Raw genomic sequence first — 16,955 nt, 5'->3', positions numbered from 1 at the left:
TCTCCCTCCAAACTGGCTTTCAAGAACTGCTAACTACCAACCAAACCCTTCTCTTTTTTATCCTCTTCTGCTGAATTTTATGTGTACATCTCTTGGCACATCACTGAATCATCAGTAAATCAGGCTGGAAAGCCCAAAGTCTCTTAATTAATTCTAAGCATCCAAGGCAAAGTTCAATTATTCTTGTGTCATTTTAACCGACATTTATCAAAGATGCCTGAAGAACTCCCCAGGCAATTAGTGCTTCGCTATCCTTATTGCTAAAATATTTTTTCCTAATGTATAATCTGAATCTTACCTGTCATCATTTAAACCCCTTACTTCTTGTGCAATCCACCAAGATATGGAACATAATAACTCCTTTCCACTTTGTAAGTAGGCTGTATTTATTTGAATAATACTAGAAAATCTCTCTCTTCAGATGAAGAAAGCAACTCATTCAACTTTCCTTGGTACGGTATATTTCCTAAACCTCTGCTAATTTCCACTGGTCTCCTCTGGATTCTAGTACATCTTTCTTGAGGTGATGAGTGCATAACAGCACTACAGCCTCAGTCTTAGCAACACTGAGAAGAAGGAGGATTATTTCATGTTTCACAGATTACATTCCTATTTATGCAACCCAGTATGACATTTGTGGTTTTTTTAACAGAAGTATCACATCGTTGATTCACATTCAGTTTGTAATCCACCAAAGCCACTCATTTTTTGCAAACAATTTGCTACTGAGACAGTTGCTTTCCAAACTCTGTTTTTACAGTTGATTAATCCTGCCCGCTATTGTCCATATTTAATAGCGCCTTACATTCTTCAGCCCATTTTACCTGTTTGTTAAGGAGATTTTGACTTCTAGTCCTGCTCTTTAGCATATCTGCAGTCTGTCCTCCCTTTATGTCATGATCAAATTTAATAAGGGTATTCTCTATTGTGTAATCCACATCATTATCGATATCACTGGATTACACCAGAAGCCAGTCAGACTTCTGCAGAACTTCATTCAGTACATCCATTCATCTGGACATTGGTTTATTGATTGCTACTCTATGGATGTAGTTTTTCTTGCCTAAAAGTTTCTGATGACCACATCCGCTGGTCGGTAAATTCTGACCCCCTCACATTCTGTGACCCCCTAAATTGTTACCCAAATTCTCTCCTTAAGTAAATGTGTAAAGCCAAATCACCACTGCAATACCAAAATTTCTGGCCAGGACTAGAAGAGTCACTTGCAACACAAAATCACAGGAGCTTTTAATTCATCCACACGCACTGAAAAAATTTACAATCTTAATAGTAATTTTCCCATTCTCTGAGACGGATGGCATATGGGCTGAACGAGCTATGGTTCTTCCTCAGTCAAAGTCTCTATTGTATGCACATTTCCAAGTCCTCTTTCTGCTCTTTTATATAACAGAGAAAGCATCTCAGACCTGCTTCTGATCAGAAAGAAAGGAAAGCAGCATATACATATCACTGTTTCACATGGAACCTATCTACAAATCATTAAATTTCACCTCAGCTGGATTTGCAGGTTTCTTAGCCAGCTCATTTTTGGCAGTTTTGTGGGTGATCACACTCAAGACAATTTTTTTATAAGCCAGTTCAGTTGTGCGGTTGGAGCTGGACATCTGAAAACACAGACTTTTTGCTCCATTTACAAAGAAGTTTGACAGTGAGACTGGGGAGCCCTTCACAGTGACGTGACATGACTCTAAGGAAAATGCTATTGGCCTAGGGCTGGCCAGCTTTTTTAACCTAAGTATATGTTTTCAGGAAGCACACAAAAACCCATGAATGAATAAATTTCTAAGAAAGCCATCAGTGTGAGAAAAATAATCAAATCACAATATTTGTATCTTTGTTAAAACTTTTCAGATTTTTGGTTCAAATGGTTAGAGCATTATTGGCTGAATTAATAATACCCAGAAGATACCATGTTTTCTTTGGCAAAAGATAGTTCACCACAATAGTAATTTCACTAGCATTTGTCCTTAAACTTGAAGCCATCATTTGCTTCTAGCCCTAGTACTGACTGCTTTGCACTGTTTAGCACACAAGTAATGGAACTGTATAAAGAAAGCTAAGCAATAGACAAATTGCTGATTTTACACTGAAATTAGTATAATTGGAAATGCCACCTGGATTACGAAAATGTGTTCCACTGGAGGACATAAGCAATGTTCCTACCTGTTCTGCTATCAAAATAAATCTAAACTTTAAGGGTGGTATTTACACACATGATCCAGCAGCTTTAAAATACTTACAACTTCACGGAAATATAAACCTATTTAAATTAAGTGATATAAACCATTTGAACCATACTACTGAATGTGGCTCCCAGTGAAAAGCTATGAAGCGGTTAAAAAACCAAAACTGCACAGCATTTCTGCTTCATGAAGATAATGGATAATATCACACTGTAAATTGATGAAGGCAGCAAAAGTAAAGCAAAACAAAGTCACTCTCTGCCTGCCCTCTTTCAGCTATTTATTATTTGACTTTGCAATCGTAACATCTATACAAAATTTTGTAATGGAACACTGTAAAAATCAATCTGTCCTTTAAATGCCGGTATAGAACATCATGCTGGGAAGTCTCATTTCAGTGCTTGCTCTGACACTGTATTTTAACACTATGAAATGTATTTTGCAACTGATTTTTTTTAATCCTGAATGCTGATGCAGTTTTAAATAATAGAAAAAGTGGAAAAAAAACCCAATGATTGATAGACTTGAATAAGGATTCTAGTTACAAACACTTGCTAGAGCTAGCTAAACTTTCTGGAATTACGTCACTTTTCCAATAAAATTTTAACTGTCCCACATTTTTGAAAGGAAACACATTTTTCTTATATTTTCTAAAGCTCAAATACTATCCACATCCTATACTGTCCAGCAGGCATCATTTACTAGCTGACAAACAGATTAGTATACAGATTAGCATGCTGTATTAGAATATTAAAACAACCTTCCTCATGGTCTGAATGTTTAACTGGGGATCACTTAAACACCTTGATAAATACTGTTGCTGATGTCTGCATTAAAAATGATTTAGATAATAGAAATCGGAGATAATAGATGGCATTAGATCATCCCATCTACCCCTGTATGTGCAAAATACAAACTAGGAGCAGAGAATACCTCAGAAACCGCACTAAAGTGAAATAACATTTTACTCTAGCCAATTAAGGTATGGCTGCTGGATTTTTGATAAACAAAAATCATTAAGGAACTCAAAATCCAGATTTAAACAAGTAGTACTAGGAAAATGCTAACAAAGGAACATATTCTACAGCATGAATTAACATTAGGACCTGATCCAAAGCTCTCTGAAATCTTCAAATCACACCTTTAGTCAGACCAGATTTTTATTTAACATAAAGAGGGGAAAAGAAACAATGAAAATTGGCCCTGAAAGCACTATCCTTAACTTTTCTTTAAAACCAGGTTCCTCAGATTTTAATGACAGCATACACACAGAAAGACATTTTGCTTCAAAATAGAACTGGAATGTCTTGTTCTTCAAACAGTCCCATTAAGAAAGAAAGAAAGAAAGAAAGAAAGAAAGAAAGAAAGAAAGAAAGAAAGAAAGAAAGAAAGAAAGAAAGAAAGAAAGAAAAGAAACACAAACCACTATCTGTGCAAGGGGAAATTAGCATTTACCTTAAATTGTTCTGAAGGAAAAATACAGGTACCTTTCAGTTCAGGAAGTTTCACCAGTTAACTCTGAAACATTAAACATGATAGATTTGTTACTCACCTCTGGCTGTTAAAAATCATGTATCATAGAAAAAATTGCAAGGATCCTGTTCAATTAGTCAGTGAAGCACCCAACCATTTCCCATCATGTTTTCATTATTCTAACCTATTTGTCAGAACTGAATCTTTAAATTGGGCATTGGCTATTTGCACCTGGGTCAATAACCATCCGGTCACAATGGTTACAGTTCATTGACATCTAACGGAGGGTTTAAATTTGACTAATGTAATCTCACAACATAAAGTCAGGGCACTTGGAAAGCAATTATACACCAGAAGACCAGACATCACGCAATGCCTTTGCTTTTCAAAGCAGAGCTCACACTTAGCATGCAAGGAAGTCCAGCATTTCCAGACAAGGCTTATCTTGCCAGACATAGAATATAATTTTAGCTTTACACAAATTACTTCAGTCTTTCAACTTAAAGACTTTGCTCATCTAAGCATTCAGAAAGTGTGTGCAGAGCCTGCTTCACACTGCTAGTGAAGTAGATTAAGGCAGCAATAAACTGGAGCTGAGACCACAGACTACCCCAACCTTTTTGAAGGGCTCCGCTCCCTTCTAAACCTATCCTTCTCTCAATTGATCCTTACCAAAAAATCCTGAAGATTAATAAATTCTGACCTGACTTTATGACATGGGCCATAAAAATGAATCTATGTTGAAAAATTATCTGTCCGTGTAGAGTGGAGTGGACAACATAAAGCACTCAGTTTTGGTCCCACTCCCACAGAGTCACCTTCCCCTTCTACAGCTGCTAGTGGAAAAACTAGCCAAATCCACTCCATCTCCTCAAGCCCTCTTGTACTTTGTTTCCTTCTGAAAGGAAAGGGAAGGGAAAACTCAGTTTCTGTTGCTAGAGTCAGCCCTTCAGTGAATGAAGAATTAGCCACTGAACTAAAACAATAGAGAGCAGGACTTCAGTAAATCGAAGAGACTGAGGACAGATGCTCCCATCCCTGATGGGACACATGCAAAATCTCTGAATTTTTGTAGGTTATAGATAGTATTTAGTTCATGAAAGACGAGCTATACTGTCAGGATAATTGCCCTCAGTCGTGGTCTGAGTTGAAGGGAAACATTTTGCTTACAGCTCACGTAATTTTAATACCTCTTTGCATGGGAAGAAAAAGATCACAATTCATTGAGCCAAACGCAGTAAAATAACTGCTTCTTCCCTCAATTTGAGTAGCTGTTTATTCCAGCATATTACCACTCCAAATGAAGTTATCCTCTCTTCTCTAGATTTTTTCCAACAGTTCATAAGAGCAAGTGAATAAAAATAATCTTAGTTATTCCCAGGCAGATAATTTCTCAGTAAGAAATGAAAGCCCATGTGCTCTTTTGGCACAGAACTCCCGAGCTCTATGCTGTAGCGTGTAACTTATTGATCTTTATTGCAGTATTGACAACAGCTAGTAGCAGCAACCAAATAAAATGCTTCCAAAGCTTCCTAAAGATAGCCAGAAAATTTGCAGAGTGCTCACAGCTATGGAGGAGTAAGTGGCCACGGTTTTCCACCAAGTGAATAGACGCAGTCTGCCACTGCAGGCTAAGACTCCAGATGAGCAGCTTGTTTCTGTGTTTTGTGCTAAAGTCTAAATGCAATTACAGCAGTCTGGACTCTCTTGCCTGATGATAGAAGACATTGAGCAGACAGCTCTTATGCTTCATTAATTTATTTTTTAACCATTCATAGCCAAATTTATTTCTGCAGCTAGCATACAGTGGTTCCAGGGCCAAGAAGCCAGACCCTGGATTTTTCACTTGAGCGTGATGCTCATCTTAATTGTGCCACTTACAGTGATAGCACCTCAGAGTGCCAGAAGTGTAAGGCAGATCTCAATTTTGTAGTACATGTCTGCTCCTGCATAATGCTTTTTCTTCCTGTCCTCTGATCCTTTGAAAAACAAAGGAAAATACTTTGTTCATGTCTTTATTTCTTCTGGTTTTTTTAAATATTCTTTGTTATTTTGCTCCACATGCTATCAAAAATTTTTCACTAAACAGTATGAAGGTAAAAGTAAAGTGAACTCTAAATAAGTTACAGCTCTCTTTTGGTACCCCAATTTAAGGTAAGGGACATTTGAAATAAAGTAGATGGAGTTTGCAGCTTGAATTATTAAGCAGATGACTTCCACATCTGTTCTTGGAGTATCACTTGTTAAATACTGTTTATGAAATTAATCTTAAAAAATTATTACAGTTATAAAGGTATCTAGAGGACAAAACCAACAAAATTGGAATGGAAGAGAACAAGCTCCTCTGCAGGACTTTGATCAGGGCAGAGACTGGAGGAGTGGGAAGCTACAGGAAAGGCCAGTACATGCACAAGTTTGGTCAGGTTGGCAGGTACCCACATACTGTGTCTTCATTCTTTTCTTGGCACCACAGCAGTTATAGAAACATGACTTAGTATTCACTTTGTATAATGCAAAGTGAATTTTACACTGAGCTTACTGATTTCTGATTTACGAACTGTGGAATTATGTCAACCCCATGAGGTGCATATGTACATTATTTCCTTCAACGCAGCATGACTTTTGAAAAAGTTACTGTCCTTTCCAAAGATGTTTAGCAAGTGTTCTACACAGAAACCCCTTTTTTGCACCTAAGAGCAAAACTTCCTCTTTTGATGGCTGGGTTTTATCATTCTTGCTGCACGCAAAAAGCTGTTCATTGATAAGAAGTCAATTTCCTCTTTTTTTTTTTTTTTCAGTCAAACTACATTTCTTCATACTGAAATGGGAAATAGCAGATACGTTCCTTACAGTGAAAGCACCTCTAGGCACAATGGGGATGCTTCTGTGATTTTCTCTTGTTATGGAAAGTAAAAAGTCCAAGTCGGTGATTGTTGGGAATGGATACCTCCAGGTGGGAGGCTAGCACAAAGCAAGAAACAAACTTATTTCTTCTCGCATGGTCTAAATCACAATCAGTGACACTAAGTCATGGTATATTTATTTCCTGGTCACAAAAACATGCTATACTGAAACTGCAAAATACCATCTGGAGTGGGTCCAGCTGGGAGGTAAGCAGCAAGGGACTTACCTCTAGTTACTCACCTTGTTTCTATAGTGAGCCTTTCACTGTCAGCTCCTGGAAAGTACCAGAAGCAGGACATGTACTCGCTTATCCTGTTGATCCTACCCACGTCTGGCAGCCAGTAAGGACTTTTTCTCCACTTCAAACACTTGTGCAAATAAAAATAGCAGAGAAAGCAACAACACTTTTAAAAAACCAAACAAAACCAAACCTGTAAATTTTAAACACAAACTATAACTTTTACATCAAAATTAAGTGACTCAATGTGTTAAAACAAAAAATTATTTCAAAAAAGACATCTCTGAGAGTGCTTGCCCCACCCTCTGGGCAACCGGCCCCTTGGTTACCTTGCCTGTTCCTGTCAGAAGGTGGCATGTCCACGTGAGCCTGCCTGTTCCTTGTGCCTCAGCTTTCCAACCACTCTCAAATGTTGCCACTCAAATGCCTTTGGGGCTTCTGAGTCCCTCTTATCACTCTTCCTCCTGGAAACTGGAGAAAAATACATTTTCTCTTGATGAGCCCTTTGATTTTTTTCTTTTTTGGTTTGTGGCCCCTATAAAAAGATTGGAGGTAGAACTTTACATCGCAAGCCAGGCCACTGTGGGCAGGTGCTGGACCTGTCGGTCTCCCTGGCAGGCTGGAGCTGGAAACAGCCCGTACAAAGCACTCTAACTGAAAACCTTGTTATTTCAGCACTTCATTAATTTAATACAAATTCCCATCAAGCCATTGATTAAAGATTACAGGGACCAGAAGTTAACCCTGATTGTCCGAGTCCCATGTTTGTAGACATGCCTGTTGCCATGGCAAAAACAGGCCTAGGAGAGCCTTTTCCCTCCGCCTAGCTAAATTGGCTTTTATTTTTATTTATCAATCTGATTACAGATCAGGCCAAAACTCTGCTTTATTTATGTTAATTTACTAGCTATACTTTGTATCTACTTGATAGTTAAAGTAGGGCATAATGAATCACATTTCTGTTTCCCTCTTCTCTAGAGGGGCTCCTCTCAAACCTTCTCTTTCCCTGGGCCCCCGGTTTGCTGCTATGGCCAGACCCTGCATAGGCTTCAGCACGCACGAGGTTTAGCTCTCTGGCATGGCTGAGGTCCAGAGGCCCACAGGTGTGGGAAGGCAGGAGTGGCAGGACAACAGTGCCTCCACACAAAGGAGGGCAGGTCTCCACTTAGTCTCCAGGAGCAAGGCTGGCCCTGGCTCTGATGTGTAATGGCTAGGGACTGCCCGGACAACTGTTATTCAGCTGAAGGCTGCAAAGGAATACGGCAATTCCAAGCACAGCAAGGGATATTATAAAGAGAATAGTAATTTTAATAAGGGTTGCAGGAGAAGGAAAGCCAGCCGCTGTGCTGGGTCTGCTATGCATATGTACACATGCCGAGAGAAGAATTGTCTTAAAGGAACTTTGAAAGAATACATAGGGAAGGCAGTTACCTAATTGCTTCTTCATACTTTCTTCACTACTGATGTTGCAGAGGAAGTTAAGCAACAAAACCTAGCATCTCTGCATTGCAACTTTTGCAACACCCTGGGTAACTTCCAGCCAGCACAAGAAACTGCATTTCACCAGCATACACTTTTAGCACCATGAACAGTCATGGGGCTTGAATAAAAATCGAGGCATGTTGAACCTCCTGTGCCAGAGCAGAAAGCAGTTTTACGTGCAGAAAGTAAAAGCAGTATTCCCATTCCTATTATGATGCTTAAAAACTTGTCAGGTATTTGCAATTTCCTTTTAAATTAAGCTTTGCCAGAGGAGAATTTGGCCATAGTAAATGCCACTTCATTGCATCTTGCCTTTCAGAGATGGATTGTCTATAAGCAATCTCTAAAAAGATCTGTATTCCTTTACATCTACGTAGAATTATTTTGTTAGTCGATTGCATTGTCATCTCCTGTTTTTCGGGCCATGAGCGCTCATGAAGAAGTATAACTGAATTGCTTTCTCTAAGCAGAATTTCATCCATCATCAGTAGTTACTTGTAAATTCACTATTAAGTCAATTGAAGTATAATCCCAGATAAGCAGCCTCTTCCCAAACATATTTTGCAGTATTGATGCTGTCACACTGCCTGAGTTTCACTCCGGCAGGTGAAGTACTCCAACCTGCACCCTCCTTCCTATGCTCTGGGATCACACACACACGCACACTCCCACAGCCTTGCTGGTGGGAATTACTTTCTTGAGCGGTAAAGTGGCAGTACTTGCTACCTTTTTTCGTGTGAGTCCAGCACTGACAATGAAGAGGTTTAGTAAAATAAAGTAAATCATGGTTCTCGGTTAGCATTGCTTAAGTATTCACAGTAAAGAAAAATGTTCTGGGTCCTGCTGATCTTGCTTGACCTTTTGTTGCCAGCAGGCCCTGGTCTTACTCTTTAATTTTCTATGAACTGACCTAAGTTCAGACATTTCTGTTAGTTTTCATGCAAATATTTCATTTGTGCTACTCTTCTAGTCAGTGTTTCTCCCAGGCATGTTTGATGGGAACTTACTGAACTGGCAGCAGTAACCTAACATGCATTATTATTTGTAACCTTATTACAATATATCTCAAGTTCTCACTTGTGGAAGGATTTTTTTTCTTGTTTTAGCACAAGGAGGATGCTGCTCTGAATTATGCGTGCTTCTCTGTACAGTTGCAGTTAGTCAACTCAGGAAAAAAGAAGAAAAAAAAAACCCCAAACAACTAACTGTCCTTAAAAACTAGCAGCTTTTCTTTTCACTTCAGGAGAACGTGTCCAGAAGACTTCAGTAAAAATGCTTTTCTACATGTTATTCTTTCTTGGCATCATCTCTCTGTGGTGGCATTGGAGGGCAAGAGACAGGATAAAGGTTCCAAATCTCACCGGAAAATATATATTCATCACTGGATGTGACACAGGATTTGGAAATAGGGCAGCGAAGATTTTTGATAAAAAGGGATTCCGTGTTTTTGCCAGCTGTCTGACTGAAACAGGAGCCAAAGAGCTAAAAGCTGTGACCTCGAAGCAGCTTCAGACAGTGCTGCTAGATGTGAGAGATTCAGACAGTGTTAAGAATGTGGCTGCACGGGTCAAAGCTGAAGTTCAGTCAGAAGGTGAGTACCAGGATATCTGTCTTAAAAAAAATAATCCCCAGACAAAACAGCAATAGTTTTCCTAAAAATACCATGCTACATTCAGAGCTTATTTTAATTGACATTTGACAAGTGTGTGTAGATGTCTTGTCACCTTTGAGAAACATGGAAGAAGATCTCACTAGAGGGATGTTTTATACATCTAGTTAGTGGTAGGTAAGTATTTGGAATGTGCTCAGAAAGTCAGGCTTATTGATACATCATTGTCCAGAACAGGAATCCAGTTCCTGGAACCTTCGTTGGGACTGTCTGCACTCACATGCATATCTGGGTTATGGCACACAGTGCTCAGCACCTCCCATGCTGTGTTACACAGCTAGGGAACAAATTAAATAAATTCTGCTTAACGAGCTTAAAGACTTCTTATTTAAAAATTGAATACATGTAATAAATGACTTGTAAGTAATCACTCATTCTATCAAAAGCAAAAAATGCATATGAACTCTATTGAATAAATCTGAATATAACTATTTTAGAATATTGCTTGCATCTGAAAAATAGAAAAATCCCATATCTCTGACGCAACAAATTGTGCAAGACAAAATGCTGCTTGCCGTTTCTGTTGCTAATTGATCACAGTAGGAGTAGTATTGCAGTAGAGTTTTAAAAAGGCCCAAGATCCTATGGGCTGGATTCCGCTAACTTTAAGTCTTAAATCTGGTCTAATTATGATGTGCCATAGTACCAATTGCACTTAATGCTAAATTCCAATCTCCATTTGACCTTTCATCTCTTCATAAAATTGCTTATAACTTGCCAAATTGCTTTTATCTGAAACTGTGCTTGGTTTCATGCCAACAGTGATTTTTCCCCCAAGAAAAACTATGAGTAAGATCAGACCAGGAAAAGTATTCATTCATACGATTCTGAAAGCTGATACAAGAAAAGAATTGGTTTTACTTTTTGTATTTTCCCCTCCTACTTCTAAGGGCTCAGAAATGTTTTTCAAATCAACCTAGTGGTTTTTCCCTGCCTCTACCTCATTTTTTGGAGCTGGCTGTTCATTTTCAAAAAATCCTTCCCCTTTCTAGTTGGGGCACATCAGTCCATGTGAGGCCTAAGTTCTCTGCTACGACAAAAACATCGGGGGGGGGGGGGGGGGGCAAAAGAATAGCTAAAGCCTTCTCTGTCACAGTTCAAGCCTTGTTTCCAAACCTTTGAGAAAGATTTTATAATTTTTTTTACTAACGAGAGTTGGTTTTTATTTTCCTGGCACCTCATCTAGCTCAGAACCAGGGCACACTTATCTGTCTCTCAGGACACTTGACCTGTACCAAGGACCAGGTCTATTCCTTACATGTTTCCTGTCACCCAATATACTTGCTCTTTTGCCACACCTGACCTTCCTCTACTGCCAACATCACCCCCCACCCAAAATGCTGTGGCAGGGGCAAGACTATGCAAAGGGAGATGGAAAGCATGGTGATAAAACCTGGACACTGAGAATAAAGCTGAATACTACAGGACATTCTCAAGCAATTCCTCCAAATCTTCATTGCCCTCTTGGTCCCTCACTGATTTTCTGTGAAGTCTCACACAGTTCAATTTATCTGACACATCAGATGAAAATTTGCTTCCTGACTTTCTTCTTTTTTTTCCCCTGCAGGTCTCTGGGGACTTGTCAATAATGCTGGGATTATGGGGACATCAGCTCCTACAGACTGGTTGGATATCGAGCACTTTAGAGACCCAATTGAAGTTAATTTAATTGGACTCATAAATGTTACAATAAGTATGCTTCCCTTGATAAAAAAAGCAAAGGGAAGGATAGTAAATGTATCCAGTGTTGGAGGTCGCCTAGCATTCAGTGGTGGAGGCTATTTTCCTTCAAAGTTTGGAGTAGAAGGATTTAATGACAGCTTAAGGTATAACACTCACTATAAGGAAAGACCACTCTTTTTTTTCCTAAGACTCATATACTAACTTAAAACTGGCACATGCAGAATAGCAGCTGATTTACAATCTTGGCGGCTGGTATAAAATTGAAAAACACTAGACACTTTGGACTACTTCTTCTTAAAAGTGCTTTTGCTCAACACAGATTATGCCACTTTTGAAGACTATGGTATGAAGCCTGTTGGGCACACAAGCTGTTCTCAAGTATTACTGCAGCGTAGTTGGTCCTCTTATATAAACTACCTTAGCGTGCACAGAGGCCTTATTGCAGAAGCTCCATGCAAGGGAAATGAGATGTCTTTGCAATATGAACCTAATTTTCCTAATTAGAAACTGCACCTAGAAACTTCCAGCAGCCACATATCCAGAAAAAATATGTATCATGAATTATTGTATGATAGTAACTTTTGTCTAAGCTTTGTTCTCCAAAGTGCCTTAATTATACCAATCATTAGAGAGATCTAGAGAACAGAGCAAACTAATCCTGGGCACCACCATGGCTGCTTCTTGTAACACAGACAGGGAGTGATTTGTGTGCCTAAGTATATAGTGCCATTCTGGATACTGGGACACTCACACAGGGCTTGCAGATATGAGATGGGACCAGAAGGAACTGTACTAATCTGGAGTTTCAGCCAGAGGTTGAAAGGGATTCCCTAAGACATGTAAAATGGCTCTACACACTTGCATTTAGGCAGCCAGTCAGTCTTACAGACAAGTCAGATAATAAGCTACAGCAAGGTGAACTACGATGTGAAATACACTATGCCAGCTACTGCACACTCACTGTCCATGCATGTTCTCACTCTCTGAAGCAGGTAGGATAGTTCATCCCTCCTTCACAACCTGAAAGTTCACAACCATGAACAAACGTCACGGTATTTCTGTGCTGGTATGCCATGTAAAGACAGAAATAGAATTGTTAGTACAGAAAAAAAATCCCACAGAACTAATAATAATGTCTAATGCAATTAAATCATTGGGCTGTCTTTGCAGGAGAGATATGAAAGCTTTTGGAGTTAAAGTTTGTTGCATTCAACCCGGACTGTTCAAAACAGCATTAACCAATCCAGCAAAGATTATGAAAGAGAAGGAGGTTATTTGGAATAAGCTTCCCCTTGATATTAAAAGGCAATATGGAGAGGACTATTTTCAGAAAGGTGAGGCAATTTCCAGACATTTGTGTCAAAAAAAGGAATGCATTTCTTGCTGACAAAGCCTTGCAAAGTAGCATTATATCTTCTAATCATTCTGACTTTTTGGAAAGGCTACGATGTGAAAAGTTACTCTTCAAATGCATCTGCAACACAATATGACTATCTGCACAAAAGACTGCTTCTGGGAAGCTTTATTCAAATCTTAGTTAAAGATTAATTATTCGTGTTGGCATGAAGCTTTTTCAGCAAACTCCCAAACAGAAAAACTTTTATCTGATGATGTAATCAATGTGCTCAACGTGTTTTTCTGTCATTATTGTTTATTTATTTAGTAATCAAATAGGGATCAATTCCCTTTGCTTCTGCTAGCCCCAGTGGTGATAAAGCCATTCAGGACCTGACAGACACTTGCTAAGCCTGCATGAACAGGGGCTGCTTGTCTTTTGATCTTTGGACTTTCTTGTCCCTCAAATTTCTTCTTTACAGTTGTGTTTCACAACTTTCCACAAAGCGATTTCCTTACTACAAGAGACTTATTTACAACTACAGCACTTTTGTTTCCCTTTGCCTCTTGCATAGTTATGTTTATTCTGAGCTACTGTCAATGCTGGTTACCTGTCCTCAGACCATACAGGCCCACTTTCACCATCACTGTTCCACAATTAAGGGTAACTAGACCATTCTTGGGGTCAACTACATCACAAGGTCATTTTGGTTGGGGACTTGGTCTTCAGAAACTGCTACAAATTCTTGTGTAGGGAGAAACAAGAAATACTAATTCTTTAGTGATATTGCACAAATCAATATGAGGGGAAGAGGAAAAAGTCACCTTGCCTGGCTGTCACTAAATGATCTTCTTTTTTTGAGCTTTACAGATGCAGCAAAGAAAGAAAAGCTGTCCAAGATCTGTCTTAACAAGGACATTTCACCAGTTGTTCAGTGCATGGAGCATGCCCTAACAAGCCTCCATCCACGTACCCATTATGTTGTTGGGCAGGATGCTAAGTTGTTTTGGAATCCCCTCTCAAGAATGCCAGCAGCTATACAAGACTTCCTACTGCTGCGGAACAGAGTAGAGCTTGCAGCTTCCCATATAAAGTAAATATTTGCCAATATATTCCCCATCACAGACAAGGCTGATTCTATAAGATCTGTCCTTTTCATCAGCGTGAAACAAACTATACATGAAATACACACGCATTCCCTATAAAGCTAAGAGATATATCTACTTCTCCAATATCTGCTACTATTTTAAAAAAAACCCAAAACATTACATTATTTCCTTTTTGAAGTATAAACCAGAAAGAAAAGAGGAACTATTAAACTTTCAGAAATCACTGTGATTTTTCAGTTCCTTCACCTTTAAGGTTCTCTCAGTTTGAGAACCCCTGAATGCTCCAGTTTTCACAAAGATCCAGAAGACAAAAATATCCCAGGAAAATTGGGAATGTGGCTTTAAGTCCCTACAGCAGGAAGAGTTCTGTCATCTCAGGCAGAGGAGGGAATGGAAACAGGGCCTTCCTCTGGGAGAAGCGAACTATAGCAATATAAACTAGGAAAGAGGGTGGGAAATCCTCTTCCTGATACTGCTTTCTTTAGCAGCCACCCCTATTCAGTTTTGAGGTGAAGAAAACTGTGGTTGCCTTTCCTTGGTACACTCCTAACAAGATTACTTAGTCAAAAGTGATTAGGGAAACAAAGAAAGTATGAAATCACACCACCTATTCTGATTTTTGTCTTTAGAAATTATAGTTTGGCTGGTTTAATTCGGTCCCTGTCAGACCACAAGTACACTGTCAGCTCCTGTGAGACCCTAGCACCGCAAGGGTTAACATTTAAAGGAAAATACAAACAGAATTTGGGACAGGGCACCCTAGCTGTAAATATATTATTTAAATTAGAAATGCAGGAAAAATATCAGCTGCTCAATGTATTACTTCTCACTGTATGGAGGGCCAGATTCTGCTGGCACTTTCCTGGAACCAGATGCTTCATTTACTGAGATGCCAGCAATAAAAGCCAATGACTTCTGGAAATGAGCAAACAGTGTGCTCTGCTATGGCTATCAAAACCTGTCCTGGCTCACAAGATTGTATAAGGCAGGTGAATATTTAGACATATGTTTTTAGGGAATAGAAAGGACTTGCTCAGGAGAAGACCCATGACTTCCACAAGGTCAGAACGTCCTGGAGCACAGCACCCACGGGACCGGCTTCAGTTAACTTGTTAGAGCCAGCACACAAAGGTGCTCTTCAAAGCCTCCACTTGTCCAGCCGGAATAATGTTAGCTTCTTGCTTTTCACTTGAGAGCCATATTTCCTTCCCCAATATTAAGCTTCAAGCAAGGTAATTTTTCCACATCCCTTCTAGGAGTCACTGATCTCGTTATGAAATACACTTAAGGAGTCAATGAAATACACTTAAGGAGTCAATGGGAAATCAGACAGTCAAGTGCTGCTTTCTGCAGATGAAAGACTGTCTCATTCCAAGTCGGAGGATCCTCTGTGATGAAAGGAATTTACTGGAAAAGTTCCCCATTTCAGTGTTTTCTGTCATGCTAAGCAGGATCTATTCAGCTTTCTGAAATTACTTCCTGTAGTTCAAAAGCAGTTTGCTGAGGGGGAAAAAAAAAATCAGGAGTAGAGAAAAAGAAATTCCTTTTATGTTTTTCTCTCCTACATTTGTGTGGGAAAGGATTGCTACCAACAATAGCAGGACCTGACACTGCTGGAGAAATGTTCCCCTGCGACGGGCTTTGCCTGCTGGTGGAGTGCTGTTTTGTGGTCATTTCAACCATGCCGTAGAGCCTGTCATTTGAATCAGGTCAGTCAGACAGGACTAGGCAGGCCCAGCAGGCATGTCTGCTGGGCTTGTGCTGGAGAGAAAATCTCTGTCAGCCACCTGTTGAATCCCCAAGTCCCCAGCAAGCTGCACACATCTCCTGATTGCCCCAAGAGTGCTGAAAGCACAGTAAAAACCAACATCACAGCTCAGGCTGCAGTGGCAGAGTGGCAAAAGAAGCAAGAATTTCCAGGCCCAAGCCAAAATGAGCAGGGAGAGAAACTGGAAGAAGAAGAGCTGTCCACCAAGCAGAGAATGAACTAACAACTCTGCAGCTCCTGGCAAGGAGCAGCCAGAGAGGGGTCACCATTGCCACGGTCCGTTCAACTGAATGGGCCAGGTCACTTCCAGCTCCATCTTATCACCTTGCTTGGTTTCCACAGTTTTAATTTCCTCTCATTCAGTTAGTTTCAAATTCATTCTGCTGTTGGGAAAGGTCTTAGCCCAAGTCTCCTTGCTTCCTGCAGCACCAGGCACTGCACAGCACTGTGAATGGGGAGGCATGAAAAACGGGGAGGAGTTGTTCTGCTTACATCTTTACACAATAGCACTCAGACCTGGATCAGAAGTGCCCAGCAGACTCTGGGCCAGGGAGCAAACAAACAAGCAGCCTAGCAGTCATATGTTAGAGCCTTTTCCCATGCAAACTCTAGAGCTTCTGTTTGCATAGTTTGTAGAATTTGAGCTTTTACTTGAACAACATTGCTTAGTTACTCTGGCAATTGATTTGTTTCTAGTAGCAAAAATCTGCCCTAGACTAGAAAAAATAATTTCATCCCTGAAAGTTTTCAGATGCAAGGATGTATCTGAAAAGATGAATAACAACTCGCTCACATTCCAGAGAAAAGGTGGAGGTCTGAACCAAGCCCTGTTAAATCAGTGGAAAGACTCCTGCTGGTTTCCAGACAAAGCACAGATAAATCCTTCCCAGCTGAGTAGATTAGTTCTTTCTAATGAGTCCTGACAGTACCCCAGGCTCTGTAGATTACTATATATAGGCAGCAATGCTTATACAACATAGGTAGGATAGGCAGGCATGGAGCATATATAGAAGATTAATAACAAGTAAGTCCCTAAGGCAGAAGCATCACAGCACAAGTCATTGTCAACAGCAGGGAGAGGGGCAGTGC

The 16,955-nt window shown here is 39.8% G+C and overlaps 2 protein-coding genes across 7 annotated transcripts in view; one reads left to right on the top strand and one right to left on the bottom strand.

The window, feature by feature from the left end:
* Window positions 1-6,978, bottom strand: part of ABCB11 (ATP binding cassette subfamily B member 11) — a 54,404-nt gene extending 47,426 nt beyond the window's left edge. Inside the window, exons 1-2 of one of the 5 annotated variants that reach the window (XM_075756729.1) lie at window positions 6,822-6,978; window positions 3,660-3,722 (exon numbers count right to left, since the gene is read on the bottom strand). The gene's annotated coding sequence lies outside the window, so the exon portion shown is untranslated. Of the gene's footprint in view, window positions 1-3,659; window positions 3,725-3,756; window positions 3,854-6,821 lie in introns of those variants that run through there. The other 4 variants (XM_075756728.1, XM_075756730.1, XM_075756732.1 and 1 more) reach the window with 4 other exon arrangements.
* LOC104632426 (dehydrogenase/reductase SDR family member 9) overlaps window positions 1-16,955 on the top strand; it is a 34,487-nt gene that overhangs the window by 15,669 nt on the left and 1,863 nt on the right. The window contains exons 3-6 of one of the 2 annotated variants that reach the window (XM_075756738.1): window positions 9,545-9,892; window positions 11,538-11,796; window positions 12,824-12,987; window positions 13,860-14,082. In XM_075756738.1, coding sequence (XP_075612853.1) covers window positions 9,574-9,892; window positions 11,538-11,796; window positions 12,824-12,987; window positions 13,860-14,082 — 965 coding nt within the window. In that variant the 5' untranslated portion in view covers window positions 9,545-9,573. Of the gene's footprint in view, window positions 1-9,544; window positions 9,893-11,537; window positions 11,797-12,823; window positions 12,988-13,859; window positions 14,328-16,955 lie in introns of those variants that run through there. The other variant, XM_075756739.1, reaches the window with a different exon arrangement.

This window comes from Balearica regulorum, chromosome 6, assembly GCF_011004875.1.
Source record: "Balearica regulorum gibbericeps isolate bBalReg1 chromosome 6, bBalReg1.pri, whole genome shotgun sequence".
In the NCBI taxonomy this organism is placed as follows: Eukaryota; Metazoa; Chordata; class Aves; order Gruiformes; family Gruidae; genus Balearica; species Balearica regulorum.
The sequence above is the reverse complement of the archived record's forward strand: the minus strand, read 5'-3'. Positions and strand labels throughout refer to the sequence as shown.